The sequence below is a fragment of the Heliangelus exortis genome, chromosome 9, assembly GCF_036169615.1.
Source record: "Heliangelus exortis chromosome 9, bHelExo1.hap1, whole genome shotgun sequence".
Lineage (NCBI taxonomy): Eukaryota > Metazoa > Chordata > Aves > Apodiformes > Trochilidae > Heliangelus > Heliangelus exortis.
In genome coordinates this window covers 7,173,866-7,197,521 of record NC_092430.1, presented here as the reverse complement: position 1 = coordinate 7,197,521, position 23,656 = coordinate 7,173,866, and the positions used below count along the sequence as shown (strand labels likewise).

The following is a 23,656-nucleotide window of genomic DNA, read 5'->3' as shown; positions in this document are numbered from 1 at the left end:
CTTCTGGTTTATGTTGCCTGCCTTTTAAAACGTTCTCTAAGCTGCCCAGCTTTAATGGTGGGTAAGATTTTTGGTACAAGTGCTTTTGTAAGGTTCTCTGAAGTATTCAGACTGTCAAAAACTAGTGGATTGCACTTACTCTCACACGTTATCACCTTCAAAGAACTCTGAAAAACATTAGATTAGCTCCCTCTCATGAAACAATCACAATTATCACATATCTATCTACCTCATAATTCTAATCTTTATTGCAATTTCTAGTAGTAGAAGCCCAAATTCTTAAATTATTTTATCTTCATCTGAACACTAGCTCACCATTTGGGATGAGTACCAAAACTTATGAGTTTCCCTCTGTAAGGGCACCTATTGTACCTAATGTACAACCAGGTAATTGAAAATACACTTGTTTTCTCAACCAGAACATCCAAGTAAATTGAAAAGCACTGCAGAAGTAGGTGTGAGGCCTCAATGGAAACAACATAAAAATGTCTCTAGTCTGAGCACAAATATACCACCTGAAGTGCTGCAGAGTCCCCATTCCAGTGGTCGAAGTTCTAGTTTCATGGACTTAGTATTAAAAAGGGACTGAACTCAAACTACAGTAGCTGAAAGGGACACTAATAAACACACCCTATATGAGGAGTCTAAATAAGCATTCATCAAGACGGCCACTGCTGCCAGTTATTTGTGTTCAAAACTACCTTTTGACTACAAATTCTAGCAACAAATAGGAAAGAAAAATTCCCTCTGGTCTCTAAAGAGCCAAAAGGAGGTCAGCTTAACACTTCTCTGAGGACCAGCAGCACACCGCTTCTCAGAAAGCCCGGCACAGCAGAGCACACCAGCATCACCCCTTCCACCCTCACTGCTTTCTGTACCTGCACAGAACTGTGGGGCTGGGCTGGAGGAGCAGAGACCAAGAGTGAAGCAAGACACCAAGAGAGATGTAGGCACAGCCCCGGACATGCACAGCTGTAAGGGGACACGAGCGATGCCTGCAGGGACACTACACTTAATGACTACACCTTCTAAGGTACTTCAGGGTACACATCTTTTTCAGCCTAATTAAAACCAGAAATCCTTTACTGCTCACTGTTTTTCCTGTGAGGCAGGAAACAACGGGAGACTGATGGCAGGAGAAGTACCCAGAGGGGATCAAATTCCCTGCTACAATTACCTAGCAAAAAGGGCAGTAACATCTTCAGAGACTGCTGTATGTACTATACAATTATGTGCTTAATGAAGCAGTTGGTTTCATTTTTTTCATAAACAGTCCAATGTGTTTTATGAGAATTTCAAAATGTGCCTTAAAAAGGGTAAGAAGGAAATTTATGTGTTCATTCATTACAGATGGCCCTCATGGGGCATGGATACTTTGGCAAAGTCTGCAGAGACTTATTTGTAAAATTGTAACAGGGAAGTCATGATCTTAAAAAAAAAAAAAAAAAAGATAAAGAACTGGGAAAAGTTACAAGTCTAAGTCTTAGTGCACTCCAGGCACAAAGGCCCTGCCAAGCCAAGTGACAGAGCCCATAAAAAACTCTGAGTGAGACCAACTTTGACACAAAACCAGAGGTAAACTTGGACCTTTCTACCACCACCAGTAAGAAAGTCCACAAGGGTCATTGCCTCTTCCGTCTACCAGCTAAAAATCCATCTCTGGCATGTTTTTACTCTCCAAAGTTAAAGGAGTGCTATAGAATTAAATTAGTTTTGTTGCAATTTTTGACAATAAACACAACTAATGACTTCTTGATAGTACAAAAGATGTTTTTCTTTAAAAAACAAATGAAAAATTCATTTATTCAGGGGACAAATTCATATTTAGGTAAGCTCAAGACGTATTTAGACAGCTTTGCACAAATGAAATTTTATGACTGACTCATTTAGCTAATCCCAATTGCTTTATAGGTAGATTCTCAGTTTTTAGCTGAAAAGCCTATTTTAAAATACTGTTTCTGCAAAACAGCTGTCAGAATCAGTGATACAGAGCCAATTTTACAAATCGTAGGAATAGAGGCAGTATCATTTGCAGATTAAAGAATGGAAGAAAAAAAAAGATGAGTAAAAGATGGCTAAAGGCCACCTCCCAAAGAACAACATAGCACTCTTCTTCCCTGTCTCCTGAAAACATGCTGGTTTGTATTACTCCCTGCAGAAAAACTAGAGAAACAGCATTACCAGTACCTGATCACTATCAGGAATCTCTGCTCCACCTCCAGCAAAATAAACAGAGAAGACTTTCTGGATGAGGGGATACCATTTACCATCAGTCTGTGGATTTCTGACAAGCTCTCAGCATTACTAAGCTCCACAGAGGATCAGGACATTATTGTCAGATTAGCATTGGGGAATGGCTTTACCATCTGCCTTTTTTGGCTCACAATCTTAATCCTAAAAGCTTGAAAAACAAGATTTTTTACACTGAAAGTGTGTTCTCCTATTGTTTTTATAAATATGGTTTTCCTCAGCAGCAGCTGCATGGGCTAGTACTGAGCAGCTCCCTAAGTAACAGGACATTTCATTACCATTTTCACCCACTTGAAGAGCAGGTCAGTTGCTATTAAAATCCCACTTCTATGTATTACTTCAAACACTAATCATGTCAAGTTAGTCAAAAGCTCTAATTGAAAAGCCGTCCCTCTTTTTTCAAATTAACTCTGCATAGGCAGTTCTGCACTGGGGAGAGAAAGTACCTAGAAGACATTAAAATTAATGGGGTTTGTATCTACAGCTTATCTGTTTAATAAGGGTCAGTAAATTCACAACATGGGAAAAATAGGAGATAATTACAGTTGCTATTGCAGGTAATAGTCAATAATGGAAAAATATATAAATAATAAATAATTCAGCTCCCTTCTGCCTAATGATCATTAGCATTCTTTTTCTGTTGTCATATATTAGAGCTCCTCCACCTGAAAGGGACTTCATCTTCATGACAGTACCAAAAATCCTTAAAATCAGAATACTATTTGTGGGTCAGTTAGGATCTGTAAATATAAAATGCACATATGTAAATAGCACCCTAATGGTAGAGGTCATACTGAGTTCTGAATATTTACACTTACAAGTTATTCTCTTCAGAGTATATGAGGAAAACTGACTTGGTTACCAGATGCAGTATTATGTTAGTTTTTAACTAGGAAAGCAAATCTTTTCCCTATTTAATGTAACATGCTAACTGCAACAGTTCACTAAGATGTCTTATAAATTAAATAGATATATTCAAAGAGAATTTCATAGACAAAATGTTTCTTGACACTGGAATTTTAAGGAAGTTTCTACCAACACAGAAATCCGGGGAACAGAAACCAGATGGTGGTTCCAGCCAACTTGTCTGATGAGAAGTTACTTGGAGCTCTGGGATTTGATGTCCAGCACATTCAGCTGGGTTGCTGAGAAAGCCATCCACCACAACAGCCTGACAGCTTTTCTTGCTCTGAAATTAGCCCTGCAGACAGACTGATGGGCTGCTTCCAAAACATGCAGCTCCCCAATAGGAAATCTCTAATCTGACAACAGCAAAACTTTGTGGGGGAGGCTTCTTGAAATGTACAAACACAGCCCAGCCCCCAAAAGGCACACTTTTTAGGTGTTTGGAGATACTAAACCTCTAGTATCTGAACACCACACCAGACCTGGACATCAAGAGAACCAGAGAAACAGTGTGTGAGTAAGAAGTACAAACTGCTGATGCTGCAGCCAGAGAAGCTTTGAGGGCACAGCCCCCTTAGGTACAACTTCCGTACCATCGCTGCATTTTGTTCCATTCCTGTTCTGCTTTAAAGACAACCTTATTTCATTAATAATTTAAGATTATAGTATACACATGCATTATGTATCAGAGGTGTTTGGGAAAAATGGGCCAGAGGAAGCCTGGAAGTTCCCCTGGATAACTGATTAAGGAAAAAAACCTCATTGTAAGGAAGGTGTTGTTTGCACAGAGATGCTAGAATTGGTCATGCTGCCAATTTATTGGTTTCATTTCAGAAATGTTGCCGAGGATGATGATAAAAGGCTGTAGCCCCAGCATGTCATCAAGTTACATGCTGGATTTTGAAAATGTTTGCATCATAGATGGTTTAGTTTCTGCTTTATTCTTGGTCAATGTAATTACAAAATGACTTGAACTTTTAACTGGTGATCAGCTATACATGGAAATCAATAAATTCTTTTAGAGAATACAGGATCATTTAATCAGAAACTAATGAGAAATATTTCAGTGAGAAAAGTCTGCAAAGTTAATTCAGCCTCCCAGATACAGAAATATTAACAGTTCACTCTTTCCTACCCAAACCGAAAAGCTTAGTTGTAAGGTCACAAACAACAGAAGACCCCGTGAGGTGCCTACAGCATCACAGGGATTCCTGTAAAGTTCATACTGAAAACACAGCAAACATTTGTTAAGATCTTTGACTTATACAGGCTCGTGATTTGATTTATGAAAACAAGTGGTTACCAAGGGCCAGGAAAGCCCTTTGCATGGCTGTGCTTAACACCAGCCAGAGCCAGGTGAATTTTCACTCCCTATCTTGTGGCTGGGATGGAATCTGAGCTTCTCTGCTCATACCAGGAAAAAACTACCCATGAAAGTAAAAGTAAAGCAAGGATTTCTGGTCATTCAGCAGCTTGGATAGCCCTGACCTTTCCTCCCTTTCTGCTACTTGGTTTACTATATCAATGCTTACTTCTTTCTGTCAAAATCTCAGCCTTTTTTAACCATCTTAGCATACTTCTCTGGCTTCCTTATAGCTTTTTCACATTTGCTCTTTCAAATACCTCTTCCTAGCTTTTGCCAGCACTTCTCACTTCACCTCTTACTGTTCCCTCCTCCCTTAACACATGCTTTGTTCTGTTGCCTGTGGGTCATCTGTCTCTCATGGCACTGTTTACTCTTTGTACCCTACAGCCCTTTTTCCAGTGGCCTGTCCACACAACTTTAACATTTAAATCTCAATCTAAATGAGAAGAAAAGAATGTGTTAGCATTACTTCCCTTCCTGACACAAGAAAATACCACTGATGCTGGTTTCTTAACAGAACACCAATGCAACTACGTTCCCTGAAGTCTCCATGAACCAGGTGAAGCCATCATCCTTTCCCAAATGTGTCATGAACAAATTACTCAGAAGTACAAAAGGACTGATGGTAACCAAATACTAACATACACTTAATGGATTGCAGATTTCCCAGGATGTTTAAGTTTCCCCTCTGATCTCTCTGAACTTTGGCCTTCATTTGTTTATACAGGCAGAGGCCAGCAGGTCATACTACTAAAATCAGCAAACTGTTTACACATATGGTAAGTAGGAATGGAGCAGAAATGTAGCCATGGCTACAACCATACATACCACATTAAAGCAATTACTTTAGTTAAAATAACAAAAATACAGTGAGTCCACATATGTGATGAGGAGACCTTCCAGGGCAACGAAACTCAGTGTGAGCTAAGAAATTAAATGGCATTTCCTCAGAAGCCTACATGCACGTTCCAGTCCAGTCTAACCCAAATCACTTGCTCTTACAGTCCTTGTCTCATAGAAAACCTGAAGTATTTGATACCATCAGTGGCACATTTTTAAGTGCAAGTACAAACTTCAGCACTGTGGGAGTGAATACTGCAAAGACTATAAAAGTTTACAAAGCCAGGCTGGAAGAGAAGCTGTCCCTGAAGTTATGTCCACTCCAAGCACACTGCTGGGCTGCCTTTGTTTGAACACCAGATTGGGATAGTGTTTCACCAGAGGCAACTTACTGGGGAGAAGTTCTTTGTTCAGTGATAATTCATTACTTTCATAATACTTATTGCTACCTTTAAAACTAAAATTTGCTATTTAAAAAAATCATTATGGGCTTAAGAAAAATAATTCCTGAGCCTTTAAAAATTATTTTAACCTTTAGAGATCTTATAAAAAGCCTCTCCAAACAGCATATTTTACATAATACGAATTACTTGGAAACAAGGCATTTTCAGAAGCATAAAGTGTTTCAAGTTTGAATGTGTGAATGGGCTACTAAAGTAACCTCACACTCTCTTTTCTTTTGATGGACCAGGAAGGTACTTTTTGAGCAATTACAGCATCTCAGCTTAAGAGAACGTCAAAAAATAAAAGGGAAACACTACAAGAAATTATTAAAAGCATCAGGATCTTAAAGAAACTAATTTCTTTGTCTTAGTTAAATATACTCTGTCACACTTGCTGGAATCACAGAGGTGAGGAAGGAATTCTTTTAAGTTTCAAGATGCTGGATCAAGGGTTTCTGACCTGTTCAGTGGCATATGAGTAGAAATATAGATGTGTGGTATACGTAAGAAAAACATTATTAAACATTCATAGTTACTTTTTATTGAAAAGCAAAAGCACATCTTCTAACTTCATGTCAAAATAATGCTATCTCCATTTACAATGGAGATGTATCCTGCTGTGGGAAAAGATGTCTGTTGGGAGAAAATGCAACCATGAATCTCAAGTAAAAATTATCCTTTTTTTAGTTTTACCTACTTCCTTCATCAAAATACATTTTGATTCATACAAAACAATTTTCTATAACAAGATAATTTGCTTAGCCAGTGATAAGAAATTGGCAGAGACAGAGCTTATAAGCAATATTCACTTATTTAAAAAAATAAATGAGGAAGTAGAGGTATGGTGCTAACTGGATCTGAGGTAACACTGGACACCTGCCTCACTCAGTTACTGCCTGCCAAGGCCACTCTGAACAAGCATTAACAAAAATTGTTTTTCCTGTGCTCCTAGTGAAAAATCTTCCCATTGCAACTGAGAATGTCAGCACCAATGCACCTCCAAATAGGTCATGCTGAATCCTGGCCAGTGTGCAGACATCAATACAAAATGCTCATTTTTTTTCAAATTGCCAACAGAAACCCTCTTGGGATTGTCATAATTTCATATTCTGTATTTCACTATCAACTTACACTGAAAAATAATTTTCAACAACCAAAAGAATCCTCATAATTCTTGCACATGAGGTTGTGTCAGTGACTTCTAGCACCTCCACTGCCTCAACCATGAATTTCAGAGCTGAAGACTGAAATGCCCCATCTCACACTTCAGAGTCAGAGGATTTTCAGCAAAAATCAGGCTTGATAATAAGCCTGAAGACAGATCTGATCAACAGTCCCACCCCAAAACAGGTTAAAGTGAAAGGCTCAAGTTATTTCACTTCTCTGTATACACAAGAATCAATCCAAAGGAGGGGGAGCTTTGATCCAGTCCTGTCCTCGACAGAATGACTCTTCATTTGTTATCTTCAAAGGACAACACAAAACTGAACCTGAGACCACAGGGACTGACATGCCCTGTCAGGTTTCTCTGCTGGCTGCCCTGGGTAAACTACAAAATGCAGACACAGAGAACAGGGGAGAAAAGATTCAAGGGAAAAATGCTGGCAGAAAAGGAACACAAAAGAATGATTTGCAGCTGAGCTTGCCACCTTTTTAAAGTGAAACACTATCTGGAAGAAAGTGGACACACCATAGTTGAAGGCTGCTGAGCTCAGAATTAGGGCTGCAAAAAGCCAATTCCATTTGGCTACTTCCTGACTCCAGTGTTCAACTTCACAGCCTCAGCATCACTTCACCACAGTGCTGGGGCACCTTTCCTCTTTTATACAGGGAGGCAGACACCACTGTCACTGCTTTCAGGGGAACCATGCACAGAACATGGCAGCATCTCTGGATGTGCTATTTTTCAGGCACGTTTCCTGTAGATTTACCATAAAAATATGGGTATTGTTATAAGCTGAAGACTGGTATATAAAGTGCCACTCAGCATGATATACTCCAGGAAGCTGAGGGTCTTCTCATGCTTACCTTTTTTACTTGGAACTTGCTCTGCACCCAAACTCTAGAAATTAGGTTGCTCTCTCCCTCTCCTAATAGAGGAGTGACATTGTCTTAAGAGGAAGAAAAAGAGGTCATCTGCAGAAAGAGCTTGTGATTAGAGAAGGGAAGAAAGTTGTATGTCTAGAAAGACTAAGTCATATCTTAAGGAGAAATATAAATTACGAGGAAATTTATATGAAAGTGTATTAAAAATGGACAAAGCACGCATTTTTTGGGCAATAAAGGAAATATATCACTGGATAATGTATTGCAGAAGCACCACTATTTGCACTGAAGCTTGGATCTACACTATATAGTGCCTAACAGCAATACAGAGGAAATCCAAGAATAAATAACCTTTACAAATTTCCACTTCCAATACAAAGCTGTGAGAATTAGTCCACATTGCTGAGAAATTCCAGCATTGTAGCTTGAGCAAACTCATGAAAAGATTAAGCAAGGACATAAAATATCTAAATTCTATTCTAGAGTAAGAAATAAGATATTCGAAGCATAATTTTAGATTACACTATTCACTTCAGTTTTGGGAACAGAGCTGTAGTCATTGCTCTTCAAGGTTCTTATTTCCTTAAGAAGAAGATACATGGAAAATCAGTGGAAACATGATCAGAATACACTAATATGCATTTTTTCCTTAAAACCCTCAGATCTGGCAGTTGCCATGGCATCTTTATGAACCTGAGTGGGAAGCAAAAGTACAGGTATGTCAGGATGCAAACAAACCATGACACAGCTGTGGACTACTGATGCTTGTTCTTAGCCTTAGGAGCTAAGTTTGACAGCACCTTCTTGTATTTTAGGACAATGATAACTGGATTCCCTGCTAAATAAACAAAGTAGACTAGGCTGCAAGAGGGGGAGGGGGAAACACACTTGTCTCTAAAGCTTGAGATCTTAAAAGATCAAAGTTGCATAAAACAAGACAAGGCTAATTCTACAAGCACAGAAGCTTAAGAAGATCTCTACAACTACATATTTTCAAAGCAACTATTTGCTAACCTGAGGTAACTGGATTATTCTCTGAATTAATACAATTAATTTATGCTAATGAAAAATACAATTATTCAACATTCACCCAAAAGACCATTACGAAGAACATTCACTATTACAGCTAAAGTCACAGCCTTAAATCTGAACTGTGCTTCCTCTGACAGAGTGACACTTCACTTCATGTTGTACTGTTATCAATAGCTGAAACTGCCCTACCTGAAGTCAGGGATGAGAAAAAAAAAAAAAAAAAAAGATAGGTAGGAATCTATTATTAACATAACAGAAGAGAAACTTATCTGAGGAAGGGAGGAAAGAAGCAGGAGGACTTTTCTGAAAAACAGAAAAGCATTTTGGAGATGTAATGCACAGACCACCAAGAAGGGACAGGGAATGGATGGGAAAAAAACAAATTAACCAAGTGGCAAATTGTAGTGACAATGGAGTGGTGTCAACCTGCTGAGAAAAGGCTGAGGATTAATTAGAAGTGTCAGTAAATTAGGATTAAAGGACAAGAAATGCACATAATTCAGAGAAGGGTGTGCATGTGGAAGATTACAAAAAAAGAAAACCCAACAATGGGCTGATTCTTGAAGTAGGAACTGAAAATGATGGTTAATGTTAAACTATCTTGAAAGCCAAAAACTGCTTCTTCACAGCATTAGCTGTTTCATTAGTACTGCTTCACACTCTGATTGCCTATCTGTAGGGAAAAACTCAGCTTTAGCAAAACTGGATTTTCAGAATACAGTATTTCCATTGTAGCCTCCGGAGTAATGCATTTTATAAATATAATTTCAAACAAATAACTTTAAATAAACAAACAAACATCAAATCAATAACAAATTTTTAATTGAATACTATCTGGGGGAAAACCCAGAAAGCGGGATAAGAGATTATATGTTTCTCCTTGCAGTTAATAAATCTGTAATTTTGACTTAGATTTCTTTATTAAAAAAAGGCCTCCAAAGGGAAAAGTTTGCATTTCTAATTAGTATTTATGGCATGTTAGGGACGCACCAATGCAGGTTAAAATAAACCAAGAACATTGGAAAAGGGAAAAGTAGTTGTGCTTAGCTCCATAGCTCCAAATTTGTTATTTGAGCTCAGATGCATCATCTTTAGGCACATGCAATCTAAGCTCTGAAAGTGAGCCAAGGGTTGTGGCCTTCTGCAAGTCTAAGAGCAAAATGTTCAAATAGACCCCACATCCCAAAACTTCTGTAGCTGTAGCAGCAAACTGGGATGTGTCCTGAGCCCCCTCCTCCCTTCCTCCCTCCACCTGTAATGCAGGACAAACCCCAAAGCTGCTGCTTCTCAGCAGCAGGAGCCACAGGGATGTCCCTCTCCCCAGGCAACCCAGGGGAGGAGAGGGAGTACAGATCCACAGACACAAAGTTCTGTCCTTGGACCTCAGTGCAGAACAGACCCAGCTCCCTGAATGCATCCGTCTCAGGTTTATGGGTGCACCAGCAAACAGGACCTCAGGTTTTCTGCTTGGATGATTGCTTTAACCCACCTGTTTACTCATTGAAAGAAACTTAATGCACATACTTAGAATATTACTTCTGTTTCATTTGGGAATGTGACTGGTTACAGATGTTTAAAAACATGGGCTATCTGCTGCAGGACAGTGGTCAGTAACAGCTGACAGAGAGCCTGGGGACCCGTGTTGCTCAGTACCAAATGCTACAAGAAGGATCTGTAGGTTAAAACACTAATTGGTACACACAAATGTTTCCCATGAATTACATTTAGAAGTCTTCTCTTTTGAGACAAATGCTTCCAGGTCCATGAACTTGAGCATTACACTGTCTCAAAACTGTGTAAAGGGTTATGCAAGTTCTAGCACAAGAACCACAGTGGGCTATCAAGCTCCAGAAGCATTCTTTCACACCTGCACAGCAAAAAGAATCACAAATCCCACACAAAAGTAAATAAATAGTCTACCATACAGTACCATCGTTCAGTCATTTCCCAAATTTCTCATAAATGTAAAATTTGCTTGTAAGAAAACATCAATTCAAGGCAAGACAGCTAAACTCTGAACAGAAGAGAATAGGTAAGCTAACAGGATATTATTGTTTATATATAAAGCGTTACAGTTTTTTGCAAACAAAACAGGTGTTATTCTTGTTGAAACTTAAAAATTTTAAGAGCAAAACATGGCTGTGCTGGACATCAGACACTATTACAAAGAAGTTTGTGGGGCAGCATTATCCCAAAGTCTTGCCAGATTAACTCATCTCTAAGAAACTGCTTCAGAATTTAGAACCAGGAACATATAACTTGGCAGTAATGGGGAGGGGAGCAATTTTCTCATCTTCAGTTCTTGTCTACTCAGCATGTTGTTGCATGTTCCCACCTTTCACATGCAATGTTAAGACTTTCAGTACTCATCTAAACATTGGCTTAAGCATCCTTCATGCAAATGCACAACAGCTAAGAGGCAAGAGTTTGGCAGGCTGCAGCTTTCTTTAAAATTGTCACTAGGAGACAGTGTCTCTAATTAGGACACATCCCATAATGTAACCCAAAGAGTTGCTTCACTCAAGGCAGCAGCTGCAGCAGCCAACACTGAACTTTCAGCAAGAGTCCATGGTGCAGATTAAAACGATTTGAAAACTCTACTAAGAAGCATTTCTAGAGATAGCCAGGCCAGTTCTGATGCCCACATCCAGATGTTTCTTCAAGTCACTACTGAAAGTGCTCTGTGCTGCTGTGTGCTCATGGGGTGGTTCCCAAGACCTGCAGAGCCAGAAACCCTCCTGCCACCACTCAGTATTTCCTTTCAACTCTACACTATCGCACAAGGATGGATGGAAAATGTTTCTGCAGCCTCCTTTTGCCTTCTCCTTGCCTGGCAAGAGAAGAGATTCTAAATTTTGTACCAACGAGTTACCTTACCAAATTCTCTATGGATCACCTATTGTTACTGTTATTATTATTATATACAGAATGCACACCATCTGGTTTTCTCTTCCAGCATCAATTCAGAATAGGGCAGAGCTGGACCTGCAATTCACTCCTATAAAAAAAGTATTTTGACTTCTGGAAATCAAAATACTGACCATTCTATCAGGCATTTCAACTCACTAAGGCAATGACCAAGCTTCCACCACGACACCATGTCCTTGTCCAGCTTTCTTCAAACACACAAGCACTAATGGATCATTCACAACTTGCACATACATTTATACAAAATGTTTACTATTCAGTCTATTAATAGTCTTCAAAATGCCTCATCAGACAACAGATATAAATAGCCTAGCTTTTTTTAAACATGCATGTACCCTGATGATAAAAGCATCTGAAAAATAATATATACCACATTTATGTTATTTGGTTGTTTTAGTTATCGCAATAAGCAATGAGTCAGAAGTCTGATGTAAAATTCTGCAAAACTTGGGCACTGGCAAACATCAGCGTGGTGAATACTGATAGCATTTGATCAAAGATGTTTGTTCTGGGAAGAACTCGGTGTGCTTATGATAAACACTTTCCACCCCTGCCTTCCCTCCCAAGCCCTGACAAATATTTGCAATTTTGAGTCTATTAATCAAAGTGAAAAACCATCCTGTGAAAGTCACAGCACATCATCATGTGATGGTCAAAGCAGTTTCTGAAGCAGAATAGTGTGGGTATCACATGCATCTGGAAGAACTACAATTGATTTTAGCCACAGCATTATTCTAAGAGCAATATCCAGAGTGCAGAGGGCACACAGGTCCTTGATCTTTGACCTGCAGCCTTATTCTTCTATGATTCTGCCATCTATGCAGTAATTAACAGACTTCAAAGTCTGCATCATTTCTATACCACCACGACATATGTTTAAGTCCACTGCAGCTGCACAAGCCCATCATTTGGCCCTTTCACTCTTTCACTCCTGCAAGCCTTTCAGCCTTTGCCAGGCAACTGAAATACACAGGCCTTGAAAGTATTCAGAGGTCTCCTATTTAAACAGCCAAGTGTTGAAAACGCTAAAAATCCCTGCAGTCGAGGTCTCCTTTTGCTCTGTAAGACATCACATAAACAACCATTGCAAGCTGTGGTATGCATTCTGAACACCAACAATCAGTCACTAAATAGCCAGTTACAAGTCAGGGTTTGACAGCATGGTTTCAAGAACAGCTAAGTTACTACTGCCTGAAAAGCTGCAATCAGCAGGGTGAGATACTTCCAGGATAGAAAAGAAAGAAAAAAAAAGAAAAAAAAAAGGGCAGAGAATTCCTAAGGTTAAAAGCAAAATTACAAAAATTACACAAAAAATGCAAACCCCACACATATAAGAATGTTCAACTGTGTTTAAATTTATGAATGAAACATCAGCCACTCTTTTTGAAGAGCTACTCCAGTTTTCACAACAATTATCAAAACCTGTAAAATCAAGTGCTATGGGAAGAAACATGAAGAGTGCCACATCCCAACTTGTGCTGCTACACAACATATGGCTGGATATAAATGCTTTTAGCAGAAAAGAAAAGGTGTTTGCTTTAGAGCACCAGCTAAACAAGCTACTTTTGTTTCTTGAATGCTGTTTTTGTTGCAGGGCAGTCAGTGATGGATCAGTGAACATATGATAACAAATGACGTGATTCCAGGATGTCAAACTGCCCCATGGCAAAATGGCTTTAAACTTCCTCTTCACATGATCAGATGTGATCACTAAGACCTTTATAAAAGTTCAGTTTACAAGTTTAGTGTTAACCACGGGCTCACACACACAAAAAAGACTACTTTGACTTTCTCAGGGATAGTTTAGGAGGCTATCCTACCTTCCCCAGCAAAATTATCCCACGAGAAACCGGATGGGAATTTTTCTCTCTGCCATCTCACAAACCACAGCTATCCTTCTCTTCTTAGCTCCTTTTATTTTATAATTTCTACCAAACTCACATCCTCCTCGGGTGTTTTCCTGTTTCTAGAGCTCCCTTGAGCAGCGCTGTGAAGGCTACAAAAGGAAAAGGAATACAGAACTATTCCTTGTGTGGACGTGGTGGATCAAGCTGAGCTGTCCTTTGCTTAGCTTGGCAGATATTCCCAACATTACAAAAATTGCTTTCAGACACAAATATTCAGTTTGTAAAAGTATCTCTCCCCCACCACCCTCCAAAAAATAATAATAACAGAAAGGAATCTGCAGCAAGCTGTCAGCACACCACTCCTTGCAAGGTCTGAATGACTGCAAAATCCTTACAACCAACCAGTACTCCCCTGTATGAAAACACTTGGGAAGCTGTCCTTGAGCATCTGGCTGCAAGAACCTGCAGGATTTCTGTGGGATGAAGACTCTTTCCCCCAGTGCATATTACAGATGTTTATGAAAACATAATCTTAAACAGGGTCAAATTATTTATGTTTGTACTTTGTATGTCAGATACAAGGATAATGAGCAGAGAATTAATTTTTGACAGTAAAAAAAAAAAAAAAAATTAGGCCACCCCATCCTAATTGAAAAGAATAATACTTTCCTTTAGCAATTACTAATTGGATGGCAGGTGTACACTTGCTATTCTTCTGTTTTTACAAGACCAAGTTCCACTCATAAAATTCAAAAACCATGCAAAAATTTTTTTTGGTCACCTATTTTTGTTAAATCAATAGATCTATATTCATGGTTTCTCCCATGGCTCAGCTAAGATAGTTGTTAAAAAGAATAAAGTTCCACGTGCTACCTGTTTCAGCCTTCCACTCCCCTATGTACAGCAGCCAAAAAGCTAACTGTAGGTAACTGGGTACAACCACACATCCAGGGCTGTGTGTGGATCTGGCAGAGCACACAGCTGCTGGAGCAGCAAGGAGAACTGGACAAGATCCAGTTCTGCAGCTCATCTGCTGGTGGGCTACTGCTTCAAGGTTACAGCAGAAACACACTGCTCCACTACGTAGTGATTTAATTTGATATTACCCCTAAAGGATCAAAAATAAGCTAATGCTTATCCAAACCCTCGTATTTCTAGAAAAGAAAATGCCCTGAGAGAGCACCTTCTGAAATGAGCTAAGGAACAGAGCTCTCTTTCACAAAAAACACTGAAAGCAGTATTTGACCTGAGCTCCCAGATTTCTTGGGGATCCACAGCTGCTCGTTAGGGCCCTGGAAAGAGAATTATGGAAAGAAAACCTACGGGCCTGAATTCAAGTATGTTTATACAGACCACGTAAGAGTTCCCTCTACTACAGGAAATTTTTACAGGATTCCCAAATCCTATTTGTAAAACCACAGATTTAAAACATATCCTCCAGTAAACAAGAGTTTTACTGTTAAATATACCAAAGAAGTTTCTCAAGATCTTTTTTCTCAGTCTGCTCACTGCTGTTGAACACAGATTTCTTGCCACTCTGCTTGCCAAAAGGGAAAATATTTTGATACAATCCATATCATCATTGCAAAATACAAGTAATAGATACTAGTTGTGGGCAGCAACTACAGGATGCAATCTACTCAGAGTGGGCAGGCCCCTCCCCACCAACACACTGCAATAAAAGGATAAAGAAAAAAAAATGCTAGATAGGGAAAGCTGAAAGACAGTATGATGAAGAAACAGAGTAGCACTTACGGTCAAGTCCATTGATGTATCTCATTGTAATTTCACAGTGCCCCCAAACTGCACTGACTATGGGGTAAAGTTTTTTCCCTTTTAGTCCCCTGAAGGCCACTCCAAGATACTGTCCATCCACCATGAAGCTAAGCGTCCCTTCATCCATATCCAAAACCACCAGTAAAGAGTCCGGGAGTACAAACGACTCATCTGGTTCCAAGAAGACAGGATAGGTGACCCCGGGCTGGTTTTTACAGTTGTGGTACAGTTTGTTGCGTCCCAGATCCCAGCCCCAGGATTCACTATTGCTCCCAACCAGTGATGTGTATCCCACTGAGTGCAGTGGAGCTTCAGCTGTGGAGACGCCCACCACGGCGTGAGTTCCCCGCTGCCTGCTGGGCCAGTGGATCTGCCAGACGTGCAGGCCCCTGGTGTAGCCAACCTTGCCCCGGATACAATCTGTGCTCTGGGCCACGGGGTGCCTGTGAAAAGTCAGTTTGTCATCTTCTTTTACAAATATATTTAAGGACCGATCTTCATTGTTCCAAGCATGTTTATACTGGACCTCCAGTTTGGCAGGGGGCATATCCAACAGCATGTCCAGCCGTGCTGGCTTGCAAAAATCCGGGCCTCTCAGCTCTCGCTTGACGGGTCTGTACGGGGGCTCCCTCACATCCACAGATTTTATGCTCCCTGAGATTTTCTGGCCCATTGCTTAGCTGCAGGTTTCCAAAGGAGAAAGAAAAGTTGACTTTGGCCCAACGTTACCTCATGAAAGCACTTTTACAGTGAGCCAGTGACCTGACAAGCTGACGGGATTTACTTCTCCTGTTTGGAGCTTTTTAGCAGCAATGTTTTCAGAGGAAAAAACGCTCCTGAAAGAAAGCAGAAAAGTTTCCAGTTAGTTTAAAAAAGCCAGCAGAAAACCCACAGCATATTTTTAAAGAATTTCTTCTCATCCCTAGGAGTTATTTTAAGCACCAAAGCTGACAATTCACCGCTTTTTGCTCAGTCTCCTACAGCACTAACCAGCCTGTAGCAGGATACTCCGAGCCCACCAGCATACAGAGAGCAGACAGTCATTTCCTCCAATTCATAATAGGATGCAGACATTCTCCACCTTCTACCCTTCCACCCATTTTGTCTGGCCAAGTTCACAGCAGTCCTGGAGAAGGCGACTGTTATTCCCCAGCAACAGTGATAAACTTCAGGTTCAGCAGTAGCTTCACTTTCACTTCCACCTTGCTTTCACAGCCTTAGAAATACACACACTACAGAGTATCCTTTGCTTTGTGGCTGTTCCCTTCCCAGGGCCCTGAAAACACGGGGCTTCAGCTCTTATTATTGAAATGAATGCAGCCAACAGCAAATGGCTGCAAATTTTATATGTTTACTTTTAATGTAGCCACTCCTTAAATAAAAGGAAAAAAATTCATCAAGCTTTAGTTTCTTCATAAAGAACTTAAAAAAACCAAAAGAGGTAATGAGTGAGGAGGAGGCATGGAAGGACAAATGAAGAATGGCACTTTCAGTCTTTCAGTACTCATTTATAAGAGCAGCTACCATAGTAGCTGTATTGCAGTATTAGGCTGACATGAAGGAGTGAAACACATTAAGGAGAATACATGATTTTGAAATTTATTCTTTCTGTGGTACAACAACAAAAAACAGTAGGGTGGCTGGAAGTGGTCAAAAGCACCCAGCAGCGTAGCTAAATTACTCATTCATCTGTTAAAGCTCAGGTAGACTACAAAGGGAAACCAAAAACCTCTAAAAATACTAAGGGATAAAAATTAAGGCAAAGCCCTATAAACTCAAGTAGATGATTGACATGGAATCAAATAAAGTATCCAGTCCAGCAGACATACTTCAGTCCAACAAAAAATAAGTGCCAAGTCCAGGAATGCTCAAATATAGCTGATGAGACCACTCTTATTTACTGACAGAGTGATGAAGTGTTTCAAGAAGCAGCAACAATCACCAGACCCTCAAAAGCCTAAAAAAGTCAAGGTGACAGCTGGCTTTTAGAAAGCACCAAACAGGGTGCATAGAAGTACTGCAAAAAACACCTTGCAAGACTTATTTGATAAGTCACAAGTCCATGTTCTTCATTTTCAGTAACTTCTAGCCCAGATATACAGTCCCATTGCAAAGACCATTTATGAAAGACCAATAGGAAATATGCACACACAATGAAAGGAAATAAAAAGGGAAGTCTAGGGAACAACACCTGTAAAATATACCATCAGCCAGGTTTTTGAAGTGAAATTATGTTTTTGTTTTTTTATTTTGGAAGCTGAATACTTGATTCCATACGAATAATCCCAGAAGGAATGAAATACTGACACCAATGCACACTTAGGGAAGCAACAGGGTGTAAATGTCATCAGGTAAGTAAAGTTCCCTAGGAGGACACATGCTCAAGGTAGATCCTTTAAAGCAGATTATCTATTTTTTGAGCTTGAAAAAATAACATGAAACAGGAAAATGTCAGATGTTCAAAGGAAACCTCAGTGCTTTCTGCATGAGATTTAGCTCTAAATACTTTTGAGAATTTCCTCATTAAAGCACAAGGCAACTGCCATGTTCCTGTCAGGGTGTTGAGGGGAAACAGTGGGGAAGTCCTCAGTGCATACTCCTGTATCACTTCCTGATCACTTGGGAAACTAAATTTGGCACAGAGGTTTACCTGGCAAATCACCAAGAGATTATAGACACCAACGTGACTCACTTGGCAAGCCACAGGCAAACATTTGTCCTAATGCGTCCCCAACTGTAACATAAATAGGCTGCTAATAGATAGGTAAGTAATTTAGAGGAGTAAAATGCATCATTAGAAGTACCTTGATACACACACAACTGTGCTTTTACTCTGGGATGTGCTTAATAAGTACTTTGGTTTGCAACTGAATCTGACAGTATTAGGCCCTTCTTCATATTACAGACATTACCCCCTAATTTCATTTAATAATGTAACATTTTGCTAAATAGCTTTGAAGGGACATAAGACTGAACAATAGAGTAACAATCTTCCAGTTACCGATGCATTCAAGATGCAGCAGCTCAAAGCTTTCATTAAGTACTTTTTCCCACACCCTGTAACATACCAACACCCTTGCATCCTGGTTCTGTGCAGCTGGAAGACATTCCCAACTTCTGTTGGAAAGTCAGCTACAGCCACAACCTCATTAATTATCTTTGGACTTGAACAAGTAAATGCCAAAAAAAGCTGACACTTGTACCAGTACAGCAATAGAGGTGTAGTCCCACACTGTATGTGATCTAAAAGCTCAGATTCCTGGTGTTCAGTGGTAGCAGACAAAAACTTCCACCTGAGGAGGCAGTGAGGGGTTTGCAATGCATGCCTCCTGCTCACAACACATACAACATTATCCAGCGCTCCACAGGGAGTGAATCCTGTATAAAGTCCTCCTGGCAGCTCAGAATGGTCCTGCTGGTTCCTGATGCCAGAGCACCCTGTCTCAAACCCAAGCCCATCTATTCCCTTTGTCTGCATCCAAGGAGATGGCAGAGACCCACAACAGAGGTGAGGAACAGAACTAGAGGCATCACCTTGTCCTTCACCCTGCCAGAAGCTGCTGCTGGAGGAGCCCAGCCTGTCTCCAGTAACAACCAGTCCCTCCCCACTTCCCCACTGCCACAGGTATCACCACACTTCCAATGCAGAAGCCTCAGAAAGGCTCTCAGGATCTCCAAGCAGCTTCTCCCTACCAAGCTGAACAACTACCAACAGCTACCACTCAGCAGCAGCCACTGGGGAGCTGAGCACAGTGCTCACAAGTAGAGGAGGAGTGACCATAAATTCACCTGGCAAAGGTAGCCCAAGCTGGCCTCCTGCCTGCAGTACTGGATGGCCACAATGCACAGTGTCAGTACAAGCCGTGGGCTGACCTGAAAGGAGGGAAGATCATTCCTTACAGATTCTATCCCATTCAATCCATTTACAGAAATATTTGGTTGTAAAACCTTCTCATTATTTCCTTAATTAATAAAAAACTTGCAAAAGCTGAGCACTGTCATTCAGCTCCTGTGACTGTCATCTAATACTACTTAGAGAACCTTCGATTTCCTAGCCCATATTGTCTTACTAGACACAAGTATTCTGAAATTAAAAGAGTACAGTATTTTCACTGTAAAGTTTTGATTTTTTTCCCGAACTTTGCTCTTCTAGTAGCTTCAAACCACTATAGAAGTTAGGAAATTAGAAAATATTTCACTCTGGTTTACTATATATAACCTCTCCATATAGCTGGTCAGTGACTACAACTAAAACAGGGAATTTCAGTTATCCCTGTGACAAAAAGTATTTTATGGAAAAGAAAGTAGAGTTTTAATGAGAAGACACAACACATTAGTATACTCTTATAGTAACTGGAAATCTTGGGTTGAGAAGGCCATTTTGTAACCTAAATTATTTCTGTCTCAGTTTTAGATTCATGCCACGCTTTGTCAGGATACGATGATCAGATTAACACTACTGTACAAGAACAAGCCAACTCCAAACAGGAAAAGTGTGTCAGCGTTGCTTAGCAGTGTCCTCATGCAGCCTGCCAAAATATTTAGGGAAATTATTCAAAACAAAAACACAAATTATACTTACCAGAGAAAGGCTTGCTGGGACATCACTTTACTGTAATTAAATAGGGTGCATTTTTTAACAGTTCAGTATATTGGCATCAGCAGAACATAACTGCTGATAATAGAAACATACTTTCTGCAAAGTCAGCTTTCAGCATTCACAGTAATATTTCCCTCTAGATTATCACAAACCAGACAAGCAGAAAGCTTGAACAACAGACATGAAAGATGACACCACATAAACATAGTTCAAAACTAAGAATGCAATAAGAATGTGCTATGTCTTAAGTTAATTCTGCTACATTGAACCTTACCAACTGGTTGGTGAAGTGACAGGGAAGGTGATCCCTCTATCTACCAACATTTCAAACTTTTAGACAGCAGCTGCCACTCTTTTTGCTATTGACCCTCATTGAGTTTTTTCCACCCTGCAGCCAGACCTCATTGCCACCTCCCCTGCCAGCCTGGGCTTTAGCAACAGCAAGCAAGGACTCCTGAATGGAAACCAGTTGCCACGAAAAGCTCTGAACCAAGCCCACTTCTCCATGGGCATAAAAAGGTTTCTCCAGATGCCTGAATAGAACCAGTATTCCAAATGAGTACTCCGAATCTAACCCTGGTCCAAATGTCTCTACAGGAGGAAGAAGAAAAAGCATCAGCTCTGCAGTGCTGGATTAGTTTGTGAAGGGTTTGTAAGTTCAAGAACAGCAGCTTTTACCTCTGCCCAGACAATGCCAAGTCATAAGGCCCAGCATCTTATCAGCTCTGTCCCCAGTGTGCAAACAGCTACATAACCATGACAACACTGGTTTGAGGGTGACAATGTATTAAGCATATCTTTGGCACCCTAAAAAGACTGGCCAGCTTGGATTCAACTATAGATCCTGGCATCCAGCATTGTTGATTTATTGCCCATTTTGAACAATGTTGGCTTTCTTTGTCAAACTGGGAATATACTAAAACAATGCAACAAGCCAAAAATGCTTGGATACTCTAAACTGTCCTGAGCTACAGATAAAATTTTATGCTGCATGCACACTTAGCAAATGACATTTAACTTGTGGGATGAACAATGCAGCAGTAAGTCATGCCTTCTTCAGTTCTTGAAAGGAATGCAAATCCTGAAAATCCCAAGGACATTCCTCCATAAAGGGTAACTTGTTTTGTAATGTTACAAAAATGTAATTGTTTCAAAATTCACGATAAGCTTGTTACTGAAATAGACTGTACATTTAGCTGCTTGGAATCAGAATAATCTGAAATACCATCTGTGCCACCATAGTTAGAAGTAGTTAAGTCATACGATGAAGAATTCAGGAAGAATCTTGAGCAGCTACAAATACAGTGGAATGTATATTTTTAAATACTTTCATCTACTCTACTTCAGAACTGAGATGATTTGAGGGTTTGGGTTGTTTCTATGTCTTCTGTGTCTCCACAAGTGTTTCTGGAATTTGCCTCTCTGGTACAGATAGCTGCTTTTAAATGCAAACATTTATATACTGAAGAAACATGAAAGATGACAAAAACCCACTCCTATTCTGTAAGCAGATTTTTTTGTGTAATGACTTCTGAGAATACAGCAATGTTATTTGAAAAACAAATATAGTAACATAATACAATGAAAATTACTTGGTTTACTGCACAAGTACCTTTTAAAAACAGCGACATTCCAGTTCTAAAGTTAGTGAAAGGAAACATTCACTTTCTTTTCAGGGTATTTAACAGGATGTGATTGCACAATTACCATAAGCTTACAGATGCTCAAGCTGCTCCATCCTTTCTACCATCCCTTCCTATTCATTCTTCTCTTTTGTCTTGCAGCCACCTGCACTCAAATGGGCTTGAGATGGGTCTGCCTCAGAAAATTGAATGGGTAAAATCTAGTATTTTATTTTGCCAGGTTATTTATAAGTGAACAAGCCCTCAGATCTTGCCTATCAGGCAGTCATGTAAACACTTGCTTTGGCATAAGGAAAAAGAGAAAAAAAATTAACATGCTGAAAGGCAGAACCACCTATTTAAGCAACAGCCTAAACTGTGGAGTGAGTTTCCACAGTCACTCAAGCTGCTCTAAGGGGCACATCCACAATCTTCTGCCTAAATTTTCCTCACCCTGCTGGCACAAAATGATTCATCTTTAATCCTTCTGCCACTCCTTTGTTACAGTAAACACCTTCCTGTCTTTCCTGAATGCCTGACTCAGCCATTTTGAATATTCAGGTGTCAGGGTTATATTAAAAGAACAAATTAACACATGGATAAGGCTTCATGCTACATAGGGAATTATGTTTTGCATTGCAGGATCATTTGCCATTTTACATTTCTATTCAGCCATGCTTTGCCAAATAAATAATACTGATACATGTCAGACCACATGAGATTTAAAGCCCAAAGAATAATTATGTTCTAATATTGCAGTTTATCTCCAGTCATTACTACTTTTCACCAGTCTAACACATTACAGACAATTTATTTTTCTCTTACCTCTACAGCTCTATAGAGGATCAATACCCCTAGAGCTTTAATTCCAGAAAGAGAACACTCATTAAATGATGACAGTGGTGGCCAAATACCTTCCTGCTACCTTTCTTTGGCTGCAATGCACAACGGGGCCAGTTTGCCTTCAAAGTGAAAAAAAATATATTTAAAAAAATAAGAACTCAGAGATGAGAAAAAGACTCCTGGAAAACATCATTCTTTATTCTGCTGGCAGCAAACCTCAGGGGACACAGCAGAAAGGATACCCAAACAAACAGAGGTGATGTCCAAAGATGGTAGAAAGACAATCAGACAGACAAGAGCTCCTCCAGCTTAAGAAAACAACCACCAGAACTTCACTGCAACTGCAGAAACTAGTAACATGCTCTGGAAAAATATAGCCCCTTCACTCAAGATTCAGTTGTATTATGTATGTGAATATATTCCAAGCCTGGTGAGCCTTGTAAATCATGAAGGTCTACAACTGGCTTTTTAGGGGCGGTATCACAGTGAGGATAGGTTTAAGGAGGAACACCCACTAATAACAGCTCTTCTTTTTTATAATCACAAATCTGCTGTAGACTTACCACACTCTACAAGAGATGGCTCCCCTCTCACAGTAACTGTTGGTATGGTTTACAGTCAGAGGATCAGTCGAGTGCTTCACCTCAACCTTTTTGTCTACAAAAAGATATTCACTAACAGCTTAAAATTTGGAGTGCTCTTGGGATAGCAGAGCTACATCTGTCCTCATCTTTTGCTATTAAGCATTACTTTGTTTCATTTTCAGTTGAATTGAAATGGCAGCATACAAACAATACCTGTCAGATGCTCTCACTTTTGTGGGCCAGAAGCAAACCCATCGGATGCTCCAGCTGAAGCAGCCCATTAGAGGCAGAGTTTCTGATCTGACCTGGATGGCTTTAAAACTTCCAACAGTGCTGCCAGACTCCAGTGCCAAAACCAGATTGTGTCTCTGGCCAGACACAACAGACAAGACTTGAAGATATTCTACCCCCAGCACCAAGCTGAACAGACTGAGCGGGAGATGATGCCCAAAAAGGCTGCCTCAGACAAACCATGGGTGAGCTCTTGTAGGGGAGCCACAAACTTTTGCAGGGCTCAGGCCCATTCCTGCTGCTTGGGATTGCATTGGGAGCAGGGAGGGCAGGGCTGGAGGG

General features: G+C 40.0%; 1 protein-coding gene across 4 annotated transcripts in view; it reads right to left on the bottom strand.

The window, feature by feature from the left end:
* Nucleotides 1–23,656, bottom strand: part of SPSB4 (splA/ryanodine receptor domain and SOCS box containing 4) — an 80,009-nt gene that overhangs the window by 41,267 nt on the left and 15,086 nt on the right. For all 4 annotated transcript variants that reach the window (XM_071751832.1, XM_071751831.1, XM_071751830.1 and 1 more), the window contains one exon: nt 15,414–16,270. In XM_071751832.1, the coding sequence (XP_071607933.1) occupies nt 15,414–16,107 (694 nt within the window). In that variant the 5' untranslated portion in view covers nt 16,108–16,270. The remainder of the gene's footprint in view (nt 1–15,413; nt 16,271–23,656) is intronic.